Source organism: Podarcis tiliguerta (genome assembly GCF_965153285.1).
Source record: "Podarcis tiliguerta genome assembly, chromosome: 12".
In the NCBI taxonomy this organism is placed as follows: domain Eukaryota; kingdom Metazoa; phylum Chordata; class Lepidosauria; order Squamata; family Lacertidae; genus Podarcis; species Podarcis tiliguerta.
This window is the reverse complement of record NC_139545.1, coordinates 56,087,453-56,107,491: the sequence shown is the minus strand read 5'-3', so window position 1 is coordinate 56,107,491 and position 20,039 is coordinate 56,087,453. Positions and strand designations below refer to the sequence as shown.

General features: G+C 46.8%; 1 protein-coding gene across 1 annotated transcript; it reads right to left on the bottom strand.

The window, feature by feature from the left end:
* Positions 1–617: 617 nt before the first annotated feature.
* On the bottom strand, positions 618–19,706 carry LOC310660958 (cytochrome P450 2C25-like). The gene is made up of 9 exons (XM_083406581.1): positions 19,459–19,706; positions 15,144–15,306; positions 12,417–12,566; positions 10,012–10,172; positions 7,641–7,817; positions 6,405–6,546; positions 5,446–5,633; positions 3,517–3,658; positions 618–1,361 (listed from the first exon to the last, which is right to left on the bottom strand). The coding sequence occupies exons 1-9, from the start codon at positions 19,627–19,629 to the stop codon at positions 1,180–1,182; spliced, it is 1,476 nt and encodes a 491-aa protein (XP_083262707.1). The 5' UTR covers positions 19,630–19,706; the 3' UTR covers positions 618–1,179.
* Between the last annotated feature and the right edge of the window lie 333 nt (positions 19,707–20,039).

Genomic DNA, 20,039 nt, shown 5'->3' with positions numbered 1-20,039 from the left:
AACTGACCTAAAAAGAAAGAACTTGGTTATCCTACAAAAGAATCGCGCAGTCTTTCCATTCACAAAGATGCAGGATGTAGAAATCTCCTTTTAGAGAGATTCTTCATTTGCTGAGCTGGGAGCCAAATTGCATGGCTCCTTCTTTGAGGAAAGCTGCAGAGAGAGAGAGAAAGCGGGAGGCGGGGAAGCAAAGGCTTCTGGGAGCCTGCTCTACCTATGGTGGCAACTTGACTTCAGAGCTCAGGTTAACCCTTTCACACACACAAGTGTAAGTCAGAGGAAGCAAATCATCTGGCTTCTTTTGCACGCAATCAAAGTGAGATCGTCATTTCTTTGTATTTGACGCCATCAAAGCTATCTAAGATGTATAAAAATATCTCGAACAAATGCTGGCGGTCTGGGCTCTCTGAAGGAAACCTGATTCATCTATGGTGGTCATGCCCCAAAATCAAAGAGTTCTGGGATGTTATATACGATGAACTGAAAAAAATTATAAGGATAACTTTCTCCAAAAAACCTGAGGCCTTCCTACTTGGAATTGTAGAGAGTTACGAAAAAATTCAAAATAATTTTTTTTGTACACAACTGCGGCCGCAAGAATGACAAATAGGCTGAAAGGCAATATAAATCAAAACTTTATTAAAAAATTGGATGTGATTAAGAAATATTTAATGAAATACAATAGCGGTGTGGCGTCTGTGACAGCGTTTGAATGATTTCTGTATATATGCTAGATAAAACTAAAGCAAAAGTACCTCAGGTACCTCGGGTTAAGAACTTCATTCGTTCCGGAGGTCCGTTCTTAACCTGAAACTGTTCTTAACCTGAAGCACCACTTGAGCTAATGGGGCCTCCCGCTGCCGCCGCCGCACAATTTCTGTTCTCATCCTGAAGCAAAGTTCTTAACCCGAGGTACTATTTCTGGGTTAGTGGAGTCTGTAACCTGAAGCGTCTGTAACCTGAGGTACCACTGTATAACAATGCAATGTGGTCAAGCAAACTTAATAAAACAAGTGTAAATAATAAAAGTGAGATCGTCTCCCCCAAAATGGCACCCAAGAAGCGCCTCACCCAATTTCGCTCCTATAGTAACGGTTAATCAATCAATCAATCAATCCTCACGGAAGCTGGGAACCCTTGTGAGAGGGCAAGGAGGACCACCAAAGCAGAGGGTGCCGCTTAGCGTGGAGTAAAACAGATGGAGACTTGGTGCGGGATGTTCCCAAATCCGCTGACCTCTGGGGTGAGGTCAATTTTGGTGACTCCTGGAGGGTGTCTGAGATGAAAACTTTGCAGGATGGTGGTGAGATACAGGAAAAGCTGCATCCGAGCCAATCCTTCCCCCAGACAGATTCTCTTCCCTGCGGGAGGAAGAAACGAGAAATTGCAGTCCAGGTACTTCACAAATCTAGAAATATTTTAAATAAAAAATTAGAAATATTCACGGAGCAGAGGGCTATCCATAGCTACTAGACACGAAGGCTAGGCCCTGTCTCAACAGTCGGAGGCAGCAAATGCTTATGAATACCAATTGCCAGAGACTACAGGAGGGGAGAATGTCCGTCTTGTCTTCAAATCCTGCGTGCAAGTTTCCCAGAAGAGGTCTCTGGTCGGCCGCTGTGAGAACAGGGGGCTAGAAAAGGGCCATTGGCCTGATTCTTCTCATGCTCTGATGTGTTTTATGCAGAAGGTGTGTGGGGATTGTTGTTTCGCAAAGACATCAAGCGTGCAGAAATTTCTCCAACTTTGCACTGGGATATCCCTTACAGCCAGGGAGCTCGAGGTGATTTGTCTAGTCCAGGGGTGGGGAACCTCAGTTCCAGGGGCCGAATGTGGCCCTCCAATCAGTAGGGGAGCAAGGCTTGAGAGCAGTACATGTGAAAAGGATCTAGGAGTCTTGGTTGACCCCAAACTTGACATGAGCCAACAGTGTGACGCGGCAGCTAAAAAAGCCAATGCAATTCTGGGCTGCATCAATAGGAGTATAGCATCTAGATCAAGGGAAGTAATAGTGCCACTGTATTCTGCTCTGGTCAGACCTCACCTGGAGTACTGTGTCCAGTTCTGGGCACCACAGTTCAAGAAGGACACTGACAAACTGGAACGTGGCCAGAGGAGGGCAACCAAAATGGTCAAAGGCCTGGAAACGATGCCTTATGAGGAACGGCTAAGGGAGCTGGGCGTGTTTAGCCTGGAGAAGAGGAGGTTAAGGGGTGATATGATAGCCATGTTCAAATATATGAAAGGATGTCACCTAGAGGAGGGAGAAAGGTTGTTTTCTGCTGCTCCAGAGAAGCGGACACGGAGCAATGGATCCGAACTACAAGAAAGAAGATTCCACCTAAACATTAGGAAGAACTTCCTGACAGTAAGAGCTGTTCGACAGTGGAATTTGCTGCCAAGGAGTGTGGTGGAGTCTCCTTCTTTGGAGGTCTTTAAGCAGAGGCTTGACAACCATATGTCAGGAGTGTTCTGATGGTGTTTCCTGCTTGGCAGGGGGTTGGACTCGATGGCCCTTGTGGTCTCTTCCAACTCTATGATTCTATGATTCCATGATTCCATGATTCTAAGGTGGGTGCGTTGGAGGTGGTCCACCCCGGGTGTCATCCTGACAGGGGAGTCACATTCCACAACTCCCAAGCCTCCCCCGACGAGTCCCGTAATGGAAATGACGTATAGATGGTACATAACACCAGTAAAGTTGGCCAAAATGTATAATAAATGTTGGAAATGTAAAGAAAAAGAAGGTACCTTTTACCACCCGTGGTGGGATTGTAAGAAAGTAAAATGCTTCTGGGAAATGATATATAATGAGATGAAGAAAATGTTGAAGTATACATTTGCGGAAAAACCAGAAGCCTTTTTACTTGGCATTGTAGGTACAGAAATTAACAGACAGGACAAAAGTCTGTTTTTATATGCAACTATAGCAGCGAGAGTATTACTAGCCCAACGATGGAAACAGGAAGAATTACCAACGAAGGAGGATTGGCAAATAAAACTGATGGAGTATGCAGAACTGGCAAAGTTGACTGGGAGAATTCGGAAGCAGAAAGACCAGGACTTCCTTAAGGATTGGAAGAAATATATGACTTATTTGAAAGACAATTGCATTAATGTAACATTGCTTGTAGGTTTACAAGACGTTTTGTAAGGGGGGGGGCTATATAAATTATTGTAAAATGATTTAGGAAGGAAACAATTAGGAAATGAAGTTTAAAAGCATTAATTATAATAATAAAATGCAAGATTAGATAGCAAGTTTGAAAATCACTTCATGGAAGTCTCAGGCTATAATAGCCCAAATGAGGATGATGTGATGTGAAGCTTTGTTTGGAAAACATATGCAAAAATTAATTTTTAAAAAAATGAGATAGAGAGGTAAAATTGACACCCCCCCCGCTGGCATGTGACCCCACGAGAAGTTGTGGCCCTTTGTGCAGCAAAGGGTCTCCCAGCCCCTATCGAGTCTGACCCACTGCTTTTTGTGGGAAAGGAAAAGGTAAAGAACCCCACCTGTGGAAAAGGGAATGTCGGCTCCGTTCTTCTTGAAGTTCCCTTTTTCATCCAGGAAATGTTCTGGGGCGAACTGGAAGGGCTTGTCGTATTGCTTGGGGTCATGCAGCGCAGAACTCAGGATAGGGAAGACGGAGGAACCCTGGTGGGGGAAGCCAAGAAGGCAAAATACATCAAGCAAGCAAAATATCAATAGGAGTATAGCATCTAGATCAAGGGAAGTAATAGTGCCACTGAATTCTGCTCTGGTCAGACCTCACCTGGAGTACTGTGTCCAGTTCTGGGCATCACAGTTCAAGAAGCACACTGACAACCTGGAACGTGTCCAGAGGAGGGCAACCAAAATAGTCAAAGGCCTGGAAACGATGCCTTATGAGGAATGGCTAAGGGAGCTGGGCATGTTTAGCCTGGAGAAGAGGAGGTTAAGGGGTGATATGATAGCCATGTTCAAATATATAAAAGGATGTCACCTAGAGGAGGGAGAAAGGTTGTTTTCTGCTGCTCCAGAGAAGCGGACACGGAGCAATGGATCCAAACTACAAGAAAGAATATTCCACCTAAACATTAGGAAGAACTTCCTGACACTAAGAGCTGTTCGACAGTGGAATTTGCTGCCAAGGAGTGTAGTGGAGTCTCCTTCTTTGGAGGTCTTTAAGCAGAGGCTTGACAACCATATGTCAGGAGTGCTCTGATGGTGTTTCCTGCTTGGCAGGGGGTTGGACTCAATGGCCCTTGTGCTCTCTTCCAACTCTATGATTCTATGATTCTATGAAGCCCTACTTTGGAAGAGCTCGTTGTGGTTCTCTTCCAGGATGCTAATATTCAGGCAGCTTCCAGGGAGCAGAGGTGGTCCAGAAAGCAACTCCTCTCTAATGTAACTAACTAGACAAAATTCAGGGGCGCAGGTGGCACTGCGGTCTAAACCACTGAGCCTAGGGCTTGCTGATTGGAAGGTCGGCAGTTCAAATCCCTGCGACGGGGTGAGCTCCCGTTGCTCAGTCCCTGCTCCTGCCAACTTAGCAGTTCAAAAGTGCAAGTAGATAAATAGGTACCACTCCAGCGGGAAGGTAAATGGTGTTTCTGTGCACTGCTCTGGTTTGCCAGAAGTGGCTTAGTCGTGCTGGCCACATGGCCCGGAAAAACTGTCTGCAGGCAAACGCCGGCTCCCTAGGCCAGTTAAGCAAGATGAGCGCCACAACCCCAGAGTCATTCGCAACTGGACTCAGCTGTCAGGGGTCCTTTATCTTTTTTAGACAAAATTCAGAGTCATTCATTACTCGGCCCCCTTCTCCATCTGGGCCTGTCCTTCACTTGACGTGCCCCCCCCCAAAGTCTGTCCATGAGGCAACATGGCCATTGGGCATAAGAAGTTTCCCCATCTTTCTCCTAAAAGCAAAAGCTCTAATTAGGGGGGAGGGGATTGACCTCGTCTCTAGCACATGCGCATGTCAAGACATGCTCATGAACATCAATCAGCACACAGCGCATGGCCTGCCACTTCATATGTTGAGCAGATGAGGATTGATTTGAACTGTTGATAACAAGAATAGGGCAATGGTTGTTTTTCCAAGGTCAGTTGAATAACTCGGTGCAATAACACATTACAGCAATGGTGAGCCAACACATTTTGCTGCCTGAGGCAGGTCAATAAATGGTGCTCCCCAACCCAAGTCAAGTCCCATAGTACCTAAGGCAAGCGGAATTATTTGCCACCTGAGGCAGACAATTCCACAGGCTCACGTTCTTGATAATATCATGATCATCACCCCTTTCCTCCCCTTTCCTGACACCCAAAATTAAGTAACTTGAAGCAGCTGCCTCTATACTGTACAACAGTAGGGCCGGTCCCATGTGCCCATCAACCTCTGCCTGTTTGTTGCTTGCCACTGCTCTGAAGCTGTCAGCAGACTCTGGTGCCGTTCCAGGTACCTTGGGGATGAAATAGCCTTCGATTTCGGTATCGTGTTTCGCCACACGGGTGAACCCTAAGGGGACGAGATCCAAGAATCGCTGGGCTTCGTGGAGGACGGCATCTGTGTAAGGCATCTCAAGGCGATCCTTCATGGCAGGCGGCCTCTCCTGTCCTATCACTTGGTCTATTTCCTTTTGGATCTTTTCTGGAAGTGGACACAAAAGGCAGAATGCCCAGGTCACATCACAGCAGATGCAAGGGGGAAAAGAAAGCCAATTCTTGCTACCCGGTTCTGAAACCTAGCAAGGTCACCTGTCAGGGAACTGCCATCAGTGTCCGAGGGAGAGAGCAAGCTCCAAAGGGATCCCAGAGAGCGTCCCGGGAGTGGGAGAGGCAGCCCGTCTTCTGGGCAAGAGAATCAACGTAGCACCAGTGGAGAAGGGGGGCAGATGGGGGAAGCGGCGAGGCGGTCCCATGACTCCTTGCCAGGGACCAGCGAGGAGAGGAAGGGTCCTCCGCTGCCTACGTCCTCCTTGCGCAGAAGGCTTCTGCGCAGGGAGAGTAGGCGGAGACTTGGCGTCAAAGAGCTTCTTTGCTGGAAGAAGTTTAAGAAACGCCCACTGACGGATTCTGCCAGCAATTGAGACAGTCACGGGCGAGTGGCTGCCCGGACAGGAAAGGTTCACTAAGGAAACTCAGCCAGAGGTTGGGACAAGCTTACGCACGAGCAACCCCTAGAACCATTACATCACCCTAGAATGTTTCCCCTCAGGTGGGTATGGCCAAACTACTCACGAAATCCAGCATCGCCTGAGCTCGGCGAGTGCAGTTTTCTCACTCATCTCCACTCATCCTGTAAATAGTTCCTGCCTGAATAAAGCCTTTGAACTACAGAAATTGTAAATGATTGTTCAGCTCTAATTCACCCAAGCTGCAAGGACAAGTGCAAGCACAGTTAGTTCAGTGGTTAGTCAACCTTGCACGGCTGGGTGCTCAAGCAGGATCATGAGGATATATCTCAGGGTGGTGCTTGTTGTTTCTGTCCCAGCGATGAATATGTCATAAGCTGCCATGTTCAAGTTCTCTCTAGTGAATTCAGTCTTGGGGTTCTGCTGCTCCTGGAAATGGGGAAAAAACACAGACAAGATTATCCTCTATACCTGGAGCCCAACATGATGTTTCACCAAGACTGAATCAGCATCCTACTGTTTTTTAAACAAATCTATACACCGCTTTTGTAAAAAACAAAAACACACAGCACAGTTTACAAAAAGAACAAAACAATCACATTATCAGTAAAGCCAGTTATGATTAGCTATTTAAAACATTTTTAAAAAATCAAATCAATGAGAAGCAAAACCGGATTAAAGCACATATCAACATTCTACATATCTGGGTAGGCTTATCTAAACAAAATTGTTTTCAGGAGGTGCCTAATTTCAGACATAGGGACGCGAGTGGCGCTGTGGTCTAAACCACTGAGCCTGTTGGGCTTGCCGATCAGAAGGTCAGCGGTTCGAATCTCTGCGAAAGGGTGAGCTCCTGTTGCTCGGTCCCTGCTCCTGCCAACCTAGCAGTTCGAAAGCACCTCAAAGTGCAAGTAGATAAATAGGTACCACTCCAGCGGGAAGGTAAGCAGCATTTCCGTGTGCTGCTCTGGTTTGCCAGAAGTGGCTTAGTCATGCTGGCCACATGACCTGGAAGCTGTACACCGGCTCCCTCAGCCAATAAAGCGAGATGAGTGCTGCAACCCCAGAGTCGGCCACGACTGGACCTAATGGTCAGGAGTCCCTTTATCTTTAATTTCAGACATAGGGACGCGGGTGGTGCTGTGGTCTAAACCACAGAGCCTAGGGCTTGCCAATCAGAAGGTCGGTGGTTCGAATCCCCGCAACGGGGTGAGCTCCCGTTGCTCGGTCCCTGCTCCTGCCAACCTAGCAGTTTGAAAGCATGTCAAAGTGCAAGTAGATAAATAGGTACCACTCCGGTGGGAAGGTAAACGGCGTTTCCGTGCACTGCTCTGGTTTTTCCAGAAGCGGCTTAGTCAAGCTGGCCACATGACCCGGAAGATGTCTACGGACAAACGCCAGCTCTCTCGGCCTATAGAGCGAGATGAGTGTGCAACCCCAGAGTCAGTCACAACTGGACCTAACGGTCAGGGGTCCCTTTACCTTTAATTTCAGACATATAAATCCACTCCTCCATATCTCACCTGCTCCATTTTGAGGAGGAAGGAGTCTATGAAGTCCCGGGGAGCATTGGGATCCAGACCTCTCTCATGATCTTTCACCTTCTGGGCTATGAAGACCTGGATGTCCCCGAGGTTTTTGAAGAAAGTTTGATGAGGACCAGGCAAGTAGTCTAGGATCCTGGGGAAAATGTTGTAGAGCTGAGAAAAGGAAAGAGAGAGAGAGAGGAGAAAAAACACTATATACAGACATAGTGGTGAACCAGCCTTGGTGAGTTGGAATCTCTTCAGCGAACTAAAATAAATCGCAGCATCAGAAACTGACATGTGACACAGCTCAGAAGCACCCCAGACCCTGAGATTCCAGGGCCCAGACCTGAGACCCAGAACCCTGTGATGTCACAGGGCTGGGTCCTGGAGACGGAGGTTAATTGGGAGAGGAGACCTTGCAGAGTGTCTATGCTATCATTTGCAGCTGGCTCCTGAGTTGAGCAAGCTTGATTTCAAGTAAAAAAAAATGGATGTACCGTACTATATTAGACGCAAGAAAACTTGTTTTGATGAATTGGAAGAGCCGCAAAAAGATTCCATTGAGCACATGGGTTCATAATATGGACAGATTAGCTACATACGAACGAATTGCATGTCGACGCAAATTAAGAATGGATAAATATGAAGAAATCTGGAAGGAATATCTAAGCGATAAGGCGGATAGTGGGGGGAAGTGGGGGGAGGAGAGAGAGGTGGGGAAATATTGTTAAAAAGGAGTAGTCACAGGTGTATCAGTGTATTCAAATCTGAAATGTCAAATTGTGTTGTTATGGTTTTTGTTGTACGTGTCTTTTGAGGTTGTTGTTTGTATTGAAAACATAGCTATCAACTTGCAGATTTGAAAATAAGGGACCAGCAGCCTCGAAAATAAGGGATCAACAGCCAAAATAAGGGATTTTCCAGGCACAGGTATGTTCAACTTCTGAGCCCCTCCGAGCCAAAGGCAGAAAGCCCAGCCAGCAGCCAAACGAAGCCTCAAGCGGTGGTTCCCACAGCGCAGCAACCCGGCAAAGGGGATGCAGCAAGGAAAACCACCGTCACCTCTCCGCTGGGAAGCGCTGAGCAAAGGTGAGTCCCCAGGCAACGCGGCTGATTTGATCGGCACAAGCCATGCAAGCTCCACCCCCCAGTCGTTCTTAGACTCCTTATTGGGTGAGCAACGCAGCCAAGCAACACAGTTGGAGCCTCCCTCCTCCCTGGCCGGCAAGGAGGGAGGGAGAGGAGCTGCTTCCTTTGAAACCCGGGAAATTTAAGGGACATCATCAATAAGGGACAGCAGCGGGACACAGCGCTGGGTAAGGGACTGTCCCGCCAAATAAGGGACGGTTGACAGCTATGATTGAAAAAATGATTAAATAATTCTTTTTTTTAAAAAAAGAGCTTGATTTCAAGTCCTGTTTTCCAGCAGGGTCTGCCTGCCCAGGAGGCAGATTGAGGCAGCTGCCTCGGGTGCAAGAATCCCGCACGGAAGCAAGGAGAAACAGCGGCAGCAACTTCCGGGGAGAGAGACCTCACGAAAACTCACAGAGCTCGTTCAAGATCTTGCTGCTGCTGCGGCCGCCGCCACCGCTTCTCACTCCACACACACTACTCAGCGCCACCGGAGAAGCAAGGAGCAGTGGCTGCAGCTTCCGGGTTCTGGAGAGATCTTGTGGATCCCTCACAGTTCCGGTAAGCAAGGCTTTGGCGGTGCAGAGGAGCAGCAGCGGCTGGGGTGGTGCCAGCAGTCGGCTCGCTTCCTATTTGCCAGAAGAAGAAGAAGAAGAAGAAGAAGAAGAAATTTATACCCCACCCATCTGGCTGGGTTTCCCCAGCCGCTCTGAGCGGTTCCCAACAGAATATTAAAAACACAACAAAACATCCAGCATTAAAAACTTCCCCAAACAGGGCTGCATTCAGATGTCTTACAATTTAATCTGTATTTTAAATTGGGTTTCCCCCCCTATTATGTTTTTACTGTAATTTTACTTGTGTTAGTCGCCCTGAGCCTGGCACTGGCCGTTCCACCGTTTGGCTTCTGTTCCGTAAGTTTCCCCAGCCACTCTGGGCAGCTCCCAACAAATTAAAAACAGAATAAAGCATCAAATATTAAAAACTTTCCTAAACAGGGCTACCTTCTGATGTCTTCTAAAAGTCAGATAGTTGTTTATTTCCTTGACGTCTGGTGGGAGGGTGCTCCACAGGGCGGGTGCCACCACCGAGAAGGCCCTCTGCCTGTTTCCCTGTAACCTCACTTCTCACAGGGAGGGAACCACCAGAAGGCCCTCGGAGCTGGACCTCAGTGTCCGGGCAGAACGATGGGGGTGGAGACGCTCCTTCCTCTGCTACCCAGGGTCCTCCTTACCTGCCCTGCAGTGGAACTCTCCAACCGGAAGCTTTCGACCAGCAAGCTGAGAATCCGGCGGTACTCCGGGTCATTGTAATCAAACCGTTCACCGAGGAGGATGTGGCTGATCACGTTGCCCGTTGCGCAGCTGAACAGGACGGCTGGGTTGAAGGGCTGGCCTGGCAAAGGAATCGGAGTTGGGAGGGATGGTGTCAAGAAATGCCCCAGCCGAAAAAACGCAGTGACTACATTATTACATGAGCACTGTTCCACAGAATTTGATATTTTCATTTATATACATTCATTCGAAATAAGATGGGTTTATGAAGCATTATGAAGGGACGCGGGTGGCGCTGTGGGTTAAACCACAGAGCCTAGGACTTGCCGATCAGAAGGTTGACAGTTCGAATCCCCGCGACGGGGTGAGCTCCCGTTGCTCGGTCCCAGCTCCTGCCAACCTAGCAGTTCGAAAGCACGTCAAAGTGCAAGTAGATAAATAGGTACCACTCCAGCGGGAAGGTAAACGGCGTTTCTGTGCGCTGCTCTGGTTCGCCAGAAGCGGCTTAGTCATGCTGGCCACATGACCCGGAAGCTGTACGCCGGCTCCCTCGGCCAATAAAGCAAGATGAGTACCGCAACCCCAGAGTCGGACACGACTGGACCTAATGGTCAGGGGTCCCTTTATCCTTTATGAAGCATTTTATATCCACCCACCACGCTGATGAAGAATTCTACCAAACAGTAGTCAATCTCCAGAATTACTGTTCAGTGTTGGACATCACTGTTGAATACACAAAGCTTCACAGCTTGTCTTCCACCTCGCTTCATTTAAAGATTTTCGGGGACTTTGAGACTAAAGATTTCATTTTGAACTTTTTATGATTTGAAAGAATTCTATAAAGATTGTCTATTACGTATGTATATGGTCATCGTGTTGCCTAGACATTGTTGAAAAAATGCACACGGCAGAGGGTTCACTCTTTATTGTCAAATAAACAATAGTCAAATTCTACAGCCCTGAACACTGACGCATCTGGCATCTAGGCAGCTAGTCTCTCTTTTTTAAAATTAATATATTTTTATTGCTTTTAAATATTGCACCACCAATGTAAAAAGAAAACACACCACCCATCAGTTAACAAAAATATGCTGCATAAAAAGACAAAACGTTGCCCAAAAAATAAATGTTATATATAAATAAAACAGTGTTCTTCCATACTTTAAGACTCTCTCAGCGTGGGTCCTTCGTTTCCTCAATAACTGCATTGTATTATAGCTATTAACTTAAGATATATTGTCTACATTCTTTATAACATATTATATGGCCAGAATTATTCAAAGCATGTTAAAGGTTTCATATGGGAACAATGTTCTTTTAAATGTAATGTATAGTTATCCCATTCTTTATTGAAGTTTTGGCTTGTCTGGTTCCTTTTTATATATATATATAATATTTATTGCTTTTTGAACAATTTAAACATTACAAAACCAAACAAAAAGAAAAAGAAAAAGAAAACAATACAATACAATATAAAGACACTACATGACACTAAACACATTAAACTAACAAAACCAAACAAAACAATTTAAAACACTCAAACAATTTCAATATCATATCTTTTGGTTCCTAATGAATGAGTTACCTGTAATTGTAACAGTGAATGGGCAGGTGATCTTTACTACAAGAAACAAGAGGAAGAAGCAAAGATTTCCCCCCTCCACACAGTATTACTTAGTCTAGATTTTTATATATTAAAAAATGCATCCCCCAGAGATTTCAAAGGGCAACCTATTTGCATGTTGTGGGAATGTTCAGGGATGCAGGAGAGGATATATTGTCTGATTATATCCTTATCCAACTTGTGTTCCACAATTTCAGCAGAGTAACATTCCCTTCTTTTAAATTTGCAGCGGATGCGTTAGCTCAGGCTCGCTAAAGCCTCTATAATAACTGTTCTGGTATTTCCCCCTTATTCCCTCATAAAAGGATAAGACACGACACAGTCTTCTATAAAAGTATAAAAAGAATTTACTCACATTCTGTTCACAATCAGATCCCGGAAGGCAGGCTTAGCTTAGAAAAGTAACATACACCTGGAAACTATCTCATAAAGAGACAGTCCCTTTGTCCTCTCTTTGCTGGAGGCCAAGAGAGCATCTTTGGCTAAGCAGATGTTGCTTCTTCGATGCATGTAGTCAAAGAGAGAGAGATGGCTGCCCTGCCCTGTGCTTTTGTCCTTACCTGCACAGGTGAGGCCACACCCACCTCTAGTCACATGCAGAGGAAGTCTGTCCCAGCCCAGAAGGAAACAGGAAGTTTACCTGCTGGCTGGACCAACATCCTTCCCCATGTGCAAACATGTTCACTCTTGGAATGTTGTACTTGACTGCTCTTGTGTTTCACATCCTACACACGTACTCACCGTTTTTGGCCCTGAGCTCCTTCATCAGGTACTCTGCCTCTTCCTGGATCCTCTCCTCAATGTTCTTCTTCCCCATCCCAAAGTTCCTCATGGTGGTGAGGGAGAAGCGGCGGAGCTGGAGCCAGCGCTCGCCATTGGACATGATGATCCCTGAAGAAGAAACATAGGACTTGGCCACATTAGTAAAGAAAAAGCGAATCAAATGCACTATAAACACACGACACCAGATGGCGCCAGAGAGCAGGGAATTTTAAAACACCGTTTCCCATAGGGATTTCTTTCTTTTGCTATAACAATCTAATTTATGACTTATTCATAGAGTTTTTGTCCTGTGTCTAGAGCCACCCTGTAGTCTATGTTAGGTTTCTGTTTGTGCCACTGTGCAGTGCTTGGAGTCACAAGACTCTGTTTACATTCCAGAGATTCCAGACTGCTGGAAGTCTCACAGGAGACGGGAGACGGATGTTGTTATTACTGGTTTCCTGTTTCTTTGTAGCAGTTGCCTCTCTGCCTTCACACAGAGAGGATGTATATTTCTTTTCTGTCTGCATAGTTAGAAATAAAACTCTTAGCAATCTAGCTCATATTTCTCGTCCTCTTCTGCTGCTTGGACACTCTGCGTAATGAGGGAACGTACCTGGAGCCTCATCAAAGGCTCAGGTCGTTAATTATCAGCGGAGGACTCGAGAACTCAGTCGAACGCAAGTTCTAACAGTCTATGCCAGTGGTTCCCAATTAGCTTATTACTGAGGACCCCTTATTTTTCAAAAGTCAAGCCGCAGAACCCTTGCTGACGCCTGGGGCAGCAGAAGTTGTTGAGAATGGGCGTCAGGGACCGTGCTGAGGTGGGCCTGCACTGAGGAGGAATGGTGGGAGTCTCCCCCTCCCCCTGCTACTACGCCGGATTGTGAATTTTCCCAGCAGCAGGAGGACAGTATAGATTTGGAACAGCGGTTTGCAGAGGGGCATAGTTCAGAAGGCAGAAGCTGGGAGATACTGGATGGGGAACAGCTAGGAGAAGAGACACTGGCACTTCTGGCTCAGAAATGGAAGCAGCAGGAACTCCTAACACTGAAATATTGGCAGGTCAAGATGATGGAGTACGTAGAGATGGCCAAGTTGACGGGGAAGATCCGGGATCAGCGTGACAAACTGTTTCAAAAGGACTGGAACAAATTTATATTTGATATGAAAGAAACGTTTGAAAACGTTTGTGGGCTTGAATTGAAATGTTTTGTAATGTAAATAAAAGGAACTGATTTAACGATAATAAAGTGAAATATTATAATTTGACAAAGGGTAAATAAGTTTTTATAGAAATGCGAAGAATATGGAAAGTTATGTGGAAGTCAGAAAGAGGGAGGAAAGGAGGTTGATGCTCTTACAGAGTAATATATTAAGTCATTGAATTATGTAACAAAATGTGAATATGATTTAAGTGGAAAACTCAATGAAAAATGTTTTTTTTTTAAAAAAAAAAAGGAGAAGAGACACTGGAAGAGAGAGGGTTAACAGATCCACAGTCTCTAGACAGCCTTCCTCCACCGCCCTCACCAGAGTTGAGAACAGCTCAGAAAGTGGCAGAACAGAAAGCACAGGGGGTACAAGCTCAGATGACAAGATGTAGAAGGGACGTAGATTAATAGGGACAGCAGGGGGTGAAATCCTTAATTTGGAGCACCGCCATTTCTAGGAGATAGGTTATTTCTTCTCTCACTGTGATTATTAAACTGATAAGAAGACTCCTTTCCCTTTTTTCTGCTTATCTACGGCCACTGGGGGAGAAAGCCAATTCCCTGAAGCCTGACATTAGGAGATTGTCCCAAACTTTTGAGCTTTTTTTGAGGGGATCACCCCAAATTGTTGTGTTCCGCTGATGCAATCGGGTGTGCAAGCAAGAGAGGGCAGGGACTGGAGCCCCTGATGCCGCCAGCACATGAAGCACCATGCTTGGAACAGGACCCATGAGTCAGGTCAGCCTTGGTCCACCCGGTGCCCGCGAGATGTGTCAGGCTGCTCTCCCCACCAGGCCAGCTATGGTCACATCAGCCCGCGCATCACCCAGCCCAGCTTGCTGGGACTGTTGAGAGTTGCGCTGGGGGCAGGGGCCATGCTAATCTTCTCTGTGTTTAGTCGTGTCCGACTCTTTGTGACCCCCTGGGCCAGAGCACACCAGGCACTCCTGTCTTCCACTGCCTCCCGCAGTTTGGTCAAACTCATGCTGGTAGCTTCGAGAACACTGTCCAACCATCTCGTCCTCTGTCGTCCCCTTCTCCTTGTGCCCTCCATCTTTCCCAACATCAGGGTCTTTTCCAGGGAGCCTTCTCTTCTCATGAGGTGGCCAAAGTCTTGGAGCCTCAGCTTCAGGATCTGTCCTTCCAGTGAGCACTCAGGGCTGATTTCCTTCAGAATGGAGAGGTTTGATCTTCTTGCAGTCCATGGGACTCTCAAGAGCCTCCTCCAGCACCAGAATTCAAAAGCACCCATTCATTTATATGATTTATATGGATAAAAAGCAAGCAAAAACTGTTGAAACTGGTCTGGGGAGATGTGGGGCCTGCAGAGATGAGGTGTGTGGCCTGGGGAACCTTTTGAGGGCCAGACAGACAGCTCTGGAGGGCCAATCCAGCCCTCAGGGCTGAGATCCCCCCCCACCCTTGGCCTAGAGATCCTTTCCACTTTTCCACCCAGGCTAACGGTGCCCCCCTCATGTATGAGATGCAATACCTAGTCCTCTGTTGGTCTTATCTGCTGACGGGAAGCTGCCTCGGTCGAGAAACTCATCTCCACGATCAACGAGGACCTTCTTCACCAAGTCATAACCAAAGAGAACCACAGCCTGATCTGAGCCAAAATACACAGTGAAGATCGGCCCGTATTTTTTGCTCATCTGCAAAGACAAAGCAGAGACGAGAGGAAGCAGGCATCAGGGTGCTGGTGATTGCAGAAGACTAGCGGAAGTGGTGGCCGTGGGTTAGACTTTTGGGTGTAATAATAGAATCATAGAATCATAGAATCATAGAACTGTAGAGTTAGAAGGGACCCTGAGGATCATCTAGTCCAACCCCCTGCAATGCAGGAATATGCAGCTGGTCCATACAGGGATCGAACCTGCAACCTTGGTGTTATCAGCACCATGGTCTAACCAACTGAGCTATCCAGGCTCATCAATAATAATAATAATAATAATAATAATAATAATAATAATAATTTATTATTTGTACCCCGTCCATCTGGTTGGGCTTCCCCAGCCTCTCTGGGCGGCTTCCAACAAAACACTAAAATACAATAACCTATTAAACATTAAAAGCTTCCCTAAACAGGGCTGCCTTCAGATGTCTTCTAAAAGTCTGGTAGTTGTTGTTCACTTTGACATCTGCTGGGAGGGCGTTCCACAGGGCGGGCGCCACCACCGAGAAGGCCCTCTGCCTGGTTCCTTGTAATTTCACTTCTCGCAGGGAGGGAATCGCCAGAAGCCCCTCGGCGCTGGACCTCAGTGTCCGGGCAGAACGATGGGGGTGGAGACACTCCTTCAGGTGTACTGGACCGAGGCCATTTAGGGCTTTCAAGGTCAGCACCAACACTTTGAATTGTGCTTGGAAACGTACTGGTAGCCAGTGTAGGTCTTTCAAGACCGGTCTTATATGGTCTCAGCGGCCACTCCCAGTCACCAGTCTAGCTGCCGCATTCTGGATTAGTTGTAGTTTCCGGGTCACCTTCAAAGGTAGCCCCACACAGAGCGCATTGCAGTAGTCCAAGCGAGAGGTAACCAGAGCATGCACCATTCTGGCGAGACAGTCTGTGGGCAGGGAGGGTCTCAACCTGCGTACCAGATGGAGCTGGTAGACAGATGCCCTGGGCACAGACTTGACCTGCGCCTCCATGGACAGCTGTGAGTCCAAAATGACTCCCAGGCTGCGCACCCTTCAGGGGCACAGTTACCCCATTCAGGACCAGGGAGTCCCCCACCCCTGCCCACCCCCTGTCCCCCCAAAACAGTACTTCTGTCTTGTCAGGATTCAACCTCAATCTGTTAGCCGCCATCCTTCCTCCAACCGCCTCCAGGCACTCACACAGGACCTTCACCGCCTTCACTGGTTCCAATTTAAAAGAGAGGTAGAGCTGGGTTTCATCCGCATACTGATGAACACCCAGCCCAAACCCCTGATGATCTCTCCCAGCAGCTTCATATAGATGTTGAAAAGCGTGGGGGAGAGGACGGAGCCCTGAAAATGAAACTTGACCTTTTTTTGCATTCAGAGAAGAGATGAGGAAATGCTCTGAGAATATGGGACGACTGATTGGCCCGGCGCCATCCGTTCGCCTCACATTGCAATAGATGCTCAATAAACATTTGCCGTTGCATAAGCTCCATGCAAACAAATCACGGAGTGTGGAAAGAGAAAAAGGAGGGTCACGAACTGGGCAGATCATGAGACATTTGGTTATGAAAACATGTTTATCCCCACAAAGAGCCTCTTTGTTTCCCAGCTCCTTCTCTCTTGCTCCTTCCCCAAACCTGGTGCCCAGAGTTTTCAAACTACAACTCCCACCAGCCCTGGCCATTGCAGTTGGGAGTTCTGGTCCCAAGGCACCTGGCTGAGCCAACCTGGGCTCTCTTCCATTCAAAAAATGCAACCATGTAGACAAGGATTAAATGTAATGTATTGGTTGCGTTTAGAACAGATTTATGAAAGATTTAGAAAACATTAATTAGAATATTTGTCAGATTAGAATGTGTCAGATTGTATGGGGAAAATATGGAACAACAGATACAATCTTGCTTAAAATGTGTATAGGAAGTGCAGCGTAAGCGATGGAAGCCAATCAATGAAATTTTATTATTATTTTTTTCATATTGAGATATCTGTAGAATAAACTTGGAAAAAATTCTTCTGACTTTTCTTCTTCTTCTTTCTCTTTATTTCTTCTTTTTTCTTTTCTCCTTCTTTTCTCTTTTGTTCCTTTTTTCATATATGTGCTTATTTGAAATATATATGTATGTATGTATGTATGTATGTATGTATTTGCAATATTTTGCTTATATTTTGTAACAATTAAAGGCAAAGGCAAAGGGACCCCTGACCATTAGGTCCAGTCACGAACGACTCTGAGGTTGCGGCGCTCATCTCGCTTTACTGGCCGAGGGAGCCGGCGTACAGCTTCCAGGTCATGTGGCCAGCATGACTAAGCCGCTTCTGGCAAACCAGAGCAGCGCACGGAAACGCCGTTTCTCTTCCCGCCGGAGTGGTACCTATTTATCTACTTGCACTTTGACGTGCTTTTGAACTGCTAGGTGGGCAGGAGCAGGGACCGAGCAACGGGAGCTCACCCAGTCATGGGGATTCAAACCACCAACCTTCAGATTGGCAAGTCTGTGGTTTAACCCACAGCGCCACCCGCGTCCCCCTTTGTAACAATTACTGTATGTTAAATAAATAATTTTTTTTAAAAAATGCAACCATTTCCTCTCGTCCTCCAAACGGCACCCCCTGGCCCAGCCTGCCTCCCCAGCAGCTGCCAGATGTCTCCTTCTGAATCCTTGCATGCAGCTGTTTGCAGTCTTGTTCCATCATTTAGGGAGGTTTCTAAAGTGTTATTTTGCAGTGCTCTGAGCTACGTGTCTGTAAAGCACTCAGAGAAGGCTGGGCCTGGGGGAACTGGCATGCAGGTGACTTTTTAAAAAATGTTTTTTATTAGCATAGAATCATAGAATCATAGAGTTGGAAGAGACCACAAGGGCCATCGAGTCCAACCCCCTGCCAAGCAGGAAACACCATCAGAGCACTCCTGACATATGGTTGTCAAGCCTCTGCTTAAAGACCTCCAAAGAAGGAGACTCCACCACACTCCTTGGCAGCAAATTCCACTGTCGAACAGCTCTTACTGTCAGGAAGTTCTTCCTAATGTTGAGGTGAAATCTTCTTTCTTGTAGTTTGGATCCATTGCTCCGTGTCCGCTTCTCTGGAGCAGCAGAAAACAACCTTTCTCCCTCCTCTAGGTGACATCCTTTTATATATTTGAACATGGCTATCATATCACCCCTTAACCTCCTCTTCTCCAGGCTAAACATGCCCAGCAATTTCAACATAACAGATTATCAAAACATATCATATTCATTATTTCCCCCCTTCCCCCTTCAACCCCCCCCCGAGACTTCCCTCAGCTCCTCTTTCTGATTTCTCAGCACATATTAGTCTCTGCCTGTTATAAAATTATACATGTCCTTACATTATCTATCTACCAATAAATTTGTGTATGTTTATTCAAAACCTGCCAAGGAGTCCAATTCATTTTGTTGTCTTTTTAGATAATTTGTAAAAAGCTCCCATTCTTCTTTGAAGTCTCAGTTGTCCTTATCTCACAGTTTGTATGTCAATTTCGCCAGCTCTGCATAGTTCATCCATTTTTCTTGCCACTATCCTTTCGTCGGGATTTCCTCATTCTTCCATCCTTGTGCTAACAAGACTCTTGCCGCTGTTGTAGCACACATAAATAAATTCTTTGTTTTTCTCGGCAGGTCTTGTCCTACAATCTCTAACAGAAATGCTTCTGGTTTGTTTGTTTTTTACAAATTGAACATTTTTTTCAATTCATTGTATATCATTTCCTGATTTTTTAAAACTTCTCTACGTTCCCACCACATATGATAAAAAGTCCCTTCTTTTTCTTTACATTTCCAAGATACGTTTGACCTGGTTTTATACATTTTTGCTAGGCATGCAGGTGACATAAACAGATAGCCCAGAAACAAGGCCTGCCCAGTGGCGTAGCGTGGGGGGTGCAGGGGGGCCCGGCCGCACCGGGTGCAACATCTGGGGGTTAGGGTTAGGGGGCACAAATCCATGGGTTAGGGGGTGCAAATCCACGGGTTAGGGGGCGCAAATCCACAGGTTAGGGGGCGCAAATCCACAGGTTAGGGGGCGCAAATTACTTGCCTTGCCCCGGGTGCTGACAACCCACGCTACGCCACTGGGCCTGCCCAAAGTCCCAGTGGGTCAGGGAGCCAGGGACACGGCTTAGCTGAAGCCCCAATCCTTACCTCTCGGAAGTTTACAACCAGGTTCTGCAACTTCAGCTGCAGGAGGTTCCCGACGAACGGAAGCGGTGTTGGCCCAGGAGGCAAGTTTTTCACCTTAGGTCTCGTCCCCCAAACCAAGAGGAAGACCAGGCAGAAGACCAAGAAGATTGTCGTGCTCCCCAGCAGATCCATTGCTGCAGCAGGTAGCAGCTGGAGGCTGCTCTCTCCAGACGAGGAAAAGTCTACAGTCCAGAGATTATGTTCTCCAAACATCAGAATCAGAGCCAGCGTCGTGAGCCAACAGGGCGGGAGGCCGGTTTGCAAACCCTGCCAGTTTGTCCAAAGGTTGTTCTATAAGCCCTTGAAACATGTTGTGCTTTTTCAAGACCTGTCTCTACTTTCTACTGAAAGTTGTTCTCTGGGGTTAACTAGGGAAGAAAGTGTCTCCACCTCAATCTTTCTGCCCGGACACTGGGGTCCAGCTTCTGGCGGTTCCCTCCCTGCGAGAAGTGAAGCTACAGGGAACCAGGCAGAGGGCCTTCTCGGTAGTGGCGCCTGCCCTGTGGAACGGCCTCCCACCAGATGTCAAGGAAATAAACAAC

Coding starts and splice junctions, on each gene's coding strand:
- LOC310660958 (XM_083406581.1), bottom strand. CDS start 19,629: ATGGATCTGCTGGGGAGCACGACAATCTTCTTGGTCTTCTGCCTGGTC. Junction 12,567..15,143: donor TAAGACCAACAGAGGACTAG/GTATTGCATCTC, acceptor TTTCTTCTTCAG/GGATCATCATGTCCAATGGC. Junction 5,634..6,404: donor TGAGCACCCAGCCGTGCAAG/GTTGACTAACCA, acceptor GTCCACTTCCAG/AAAAGATCCAAAAGGAAATA.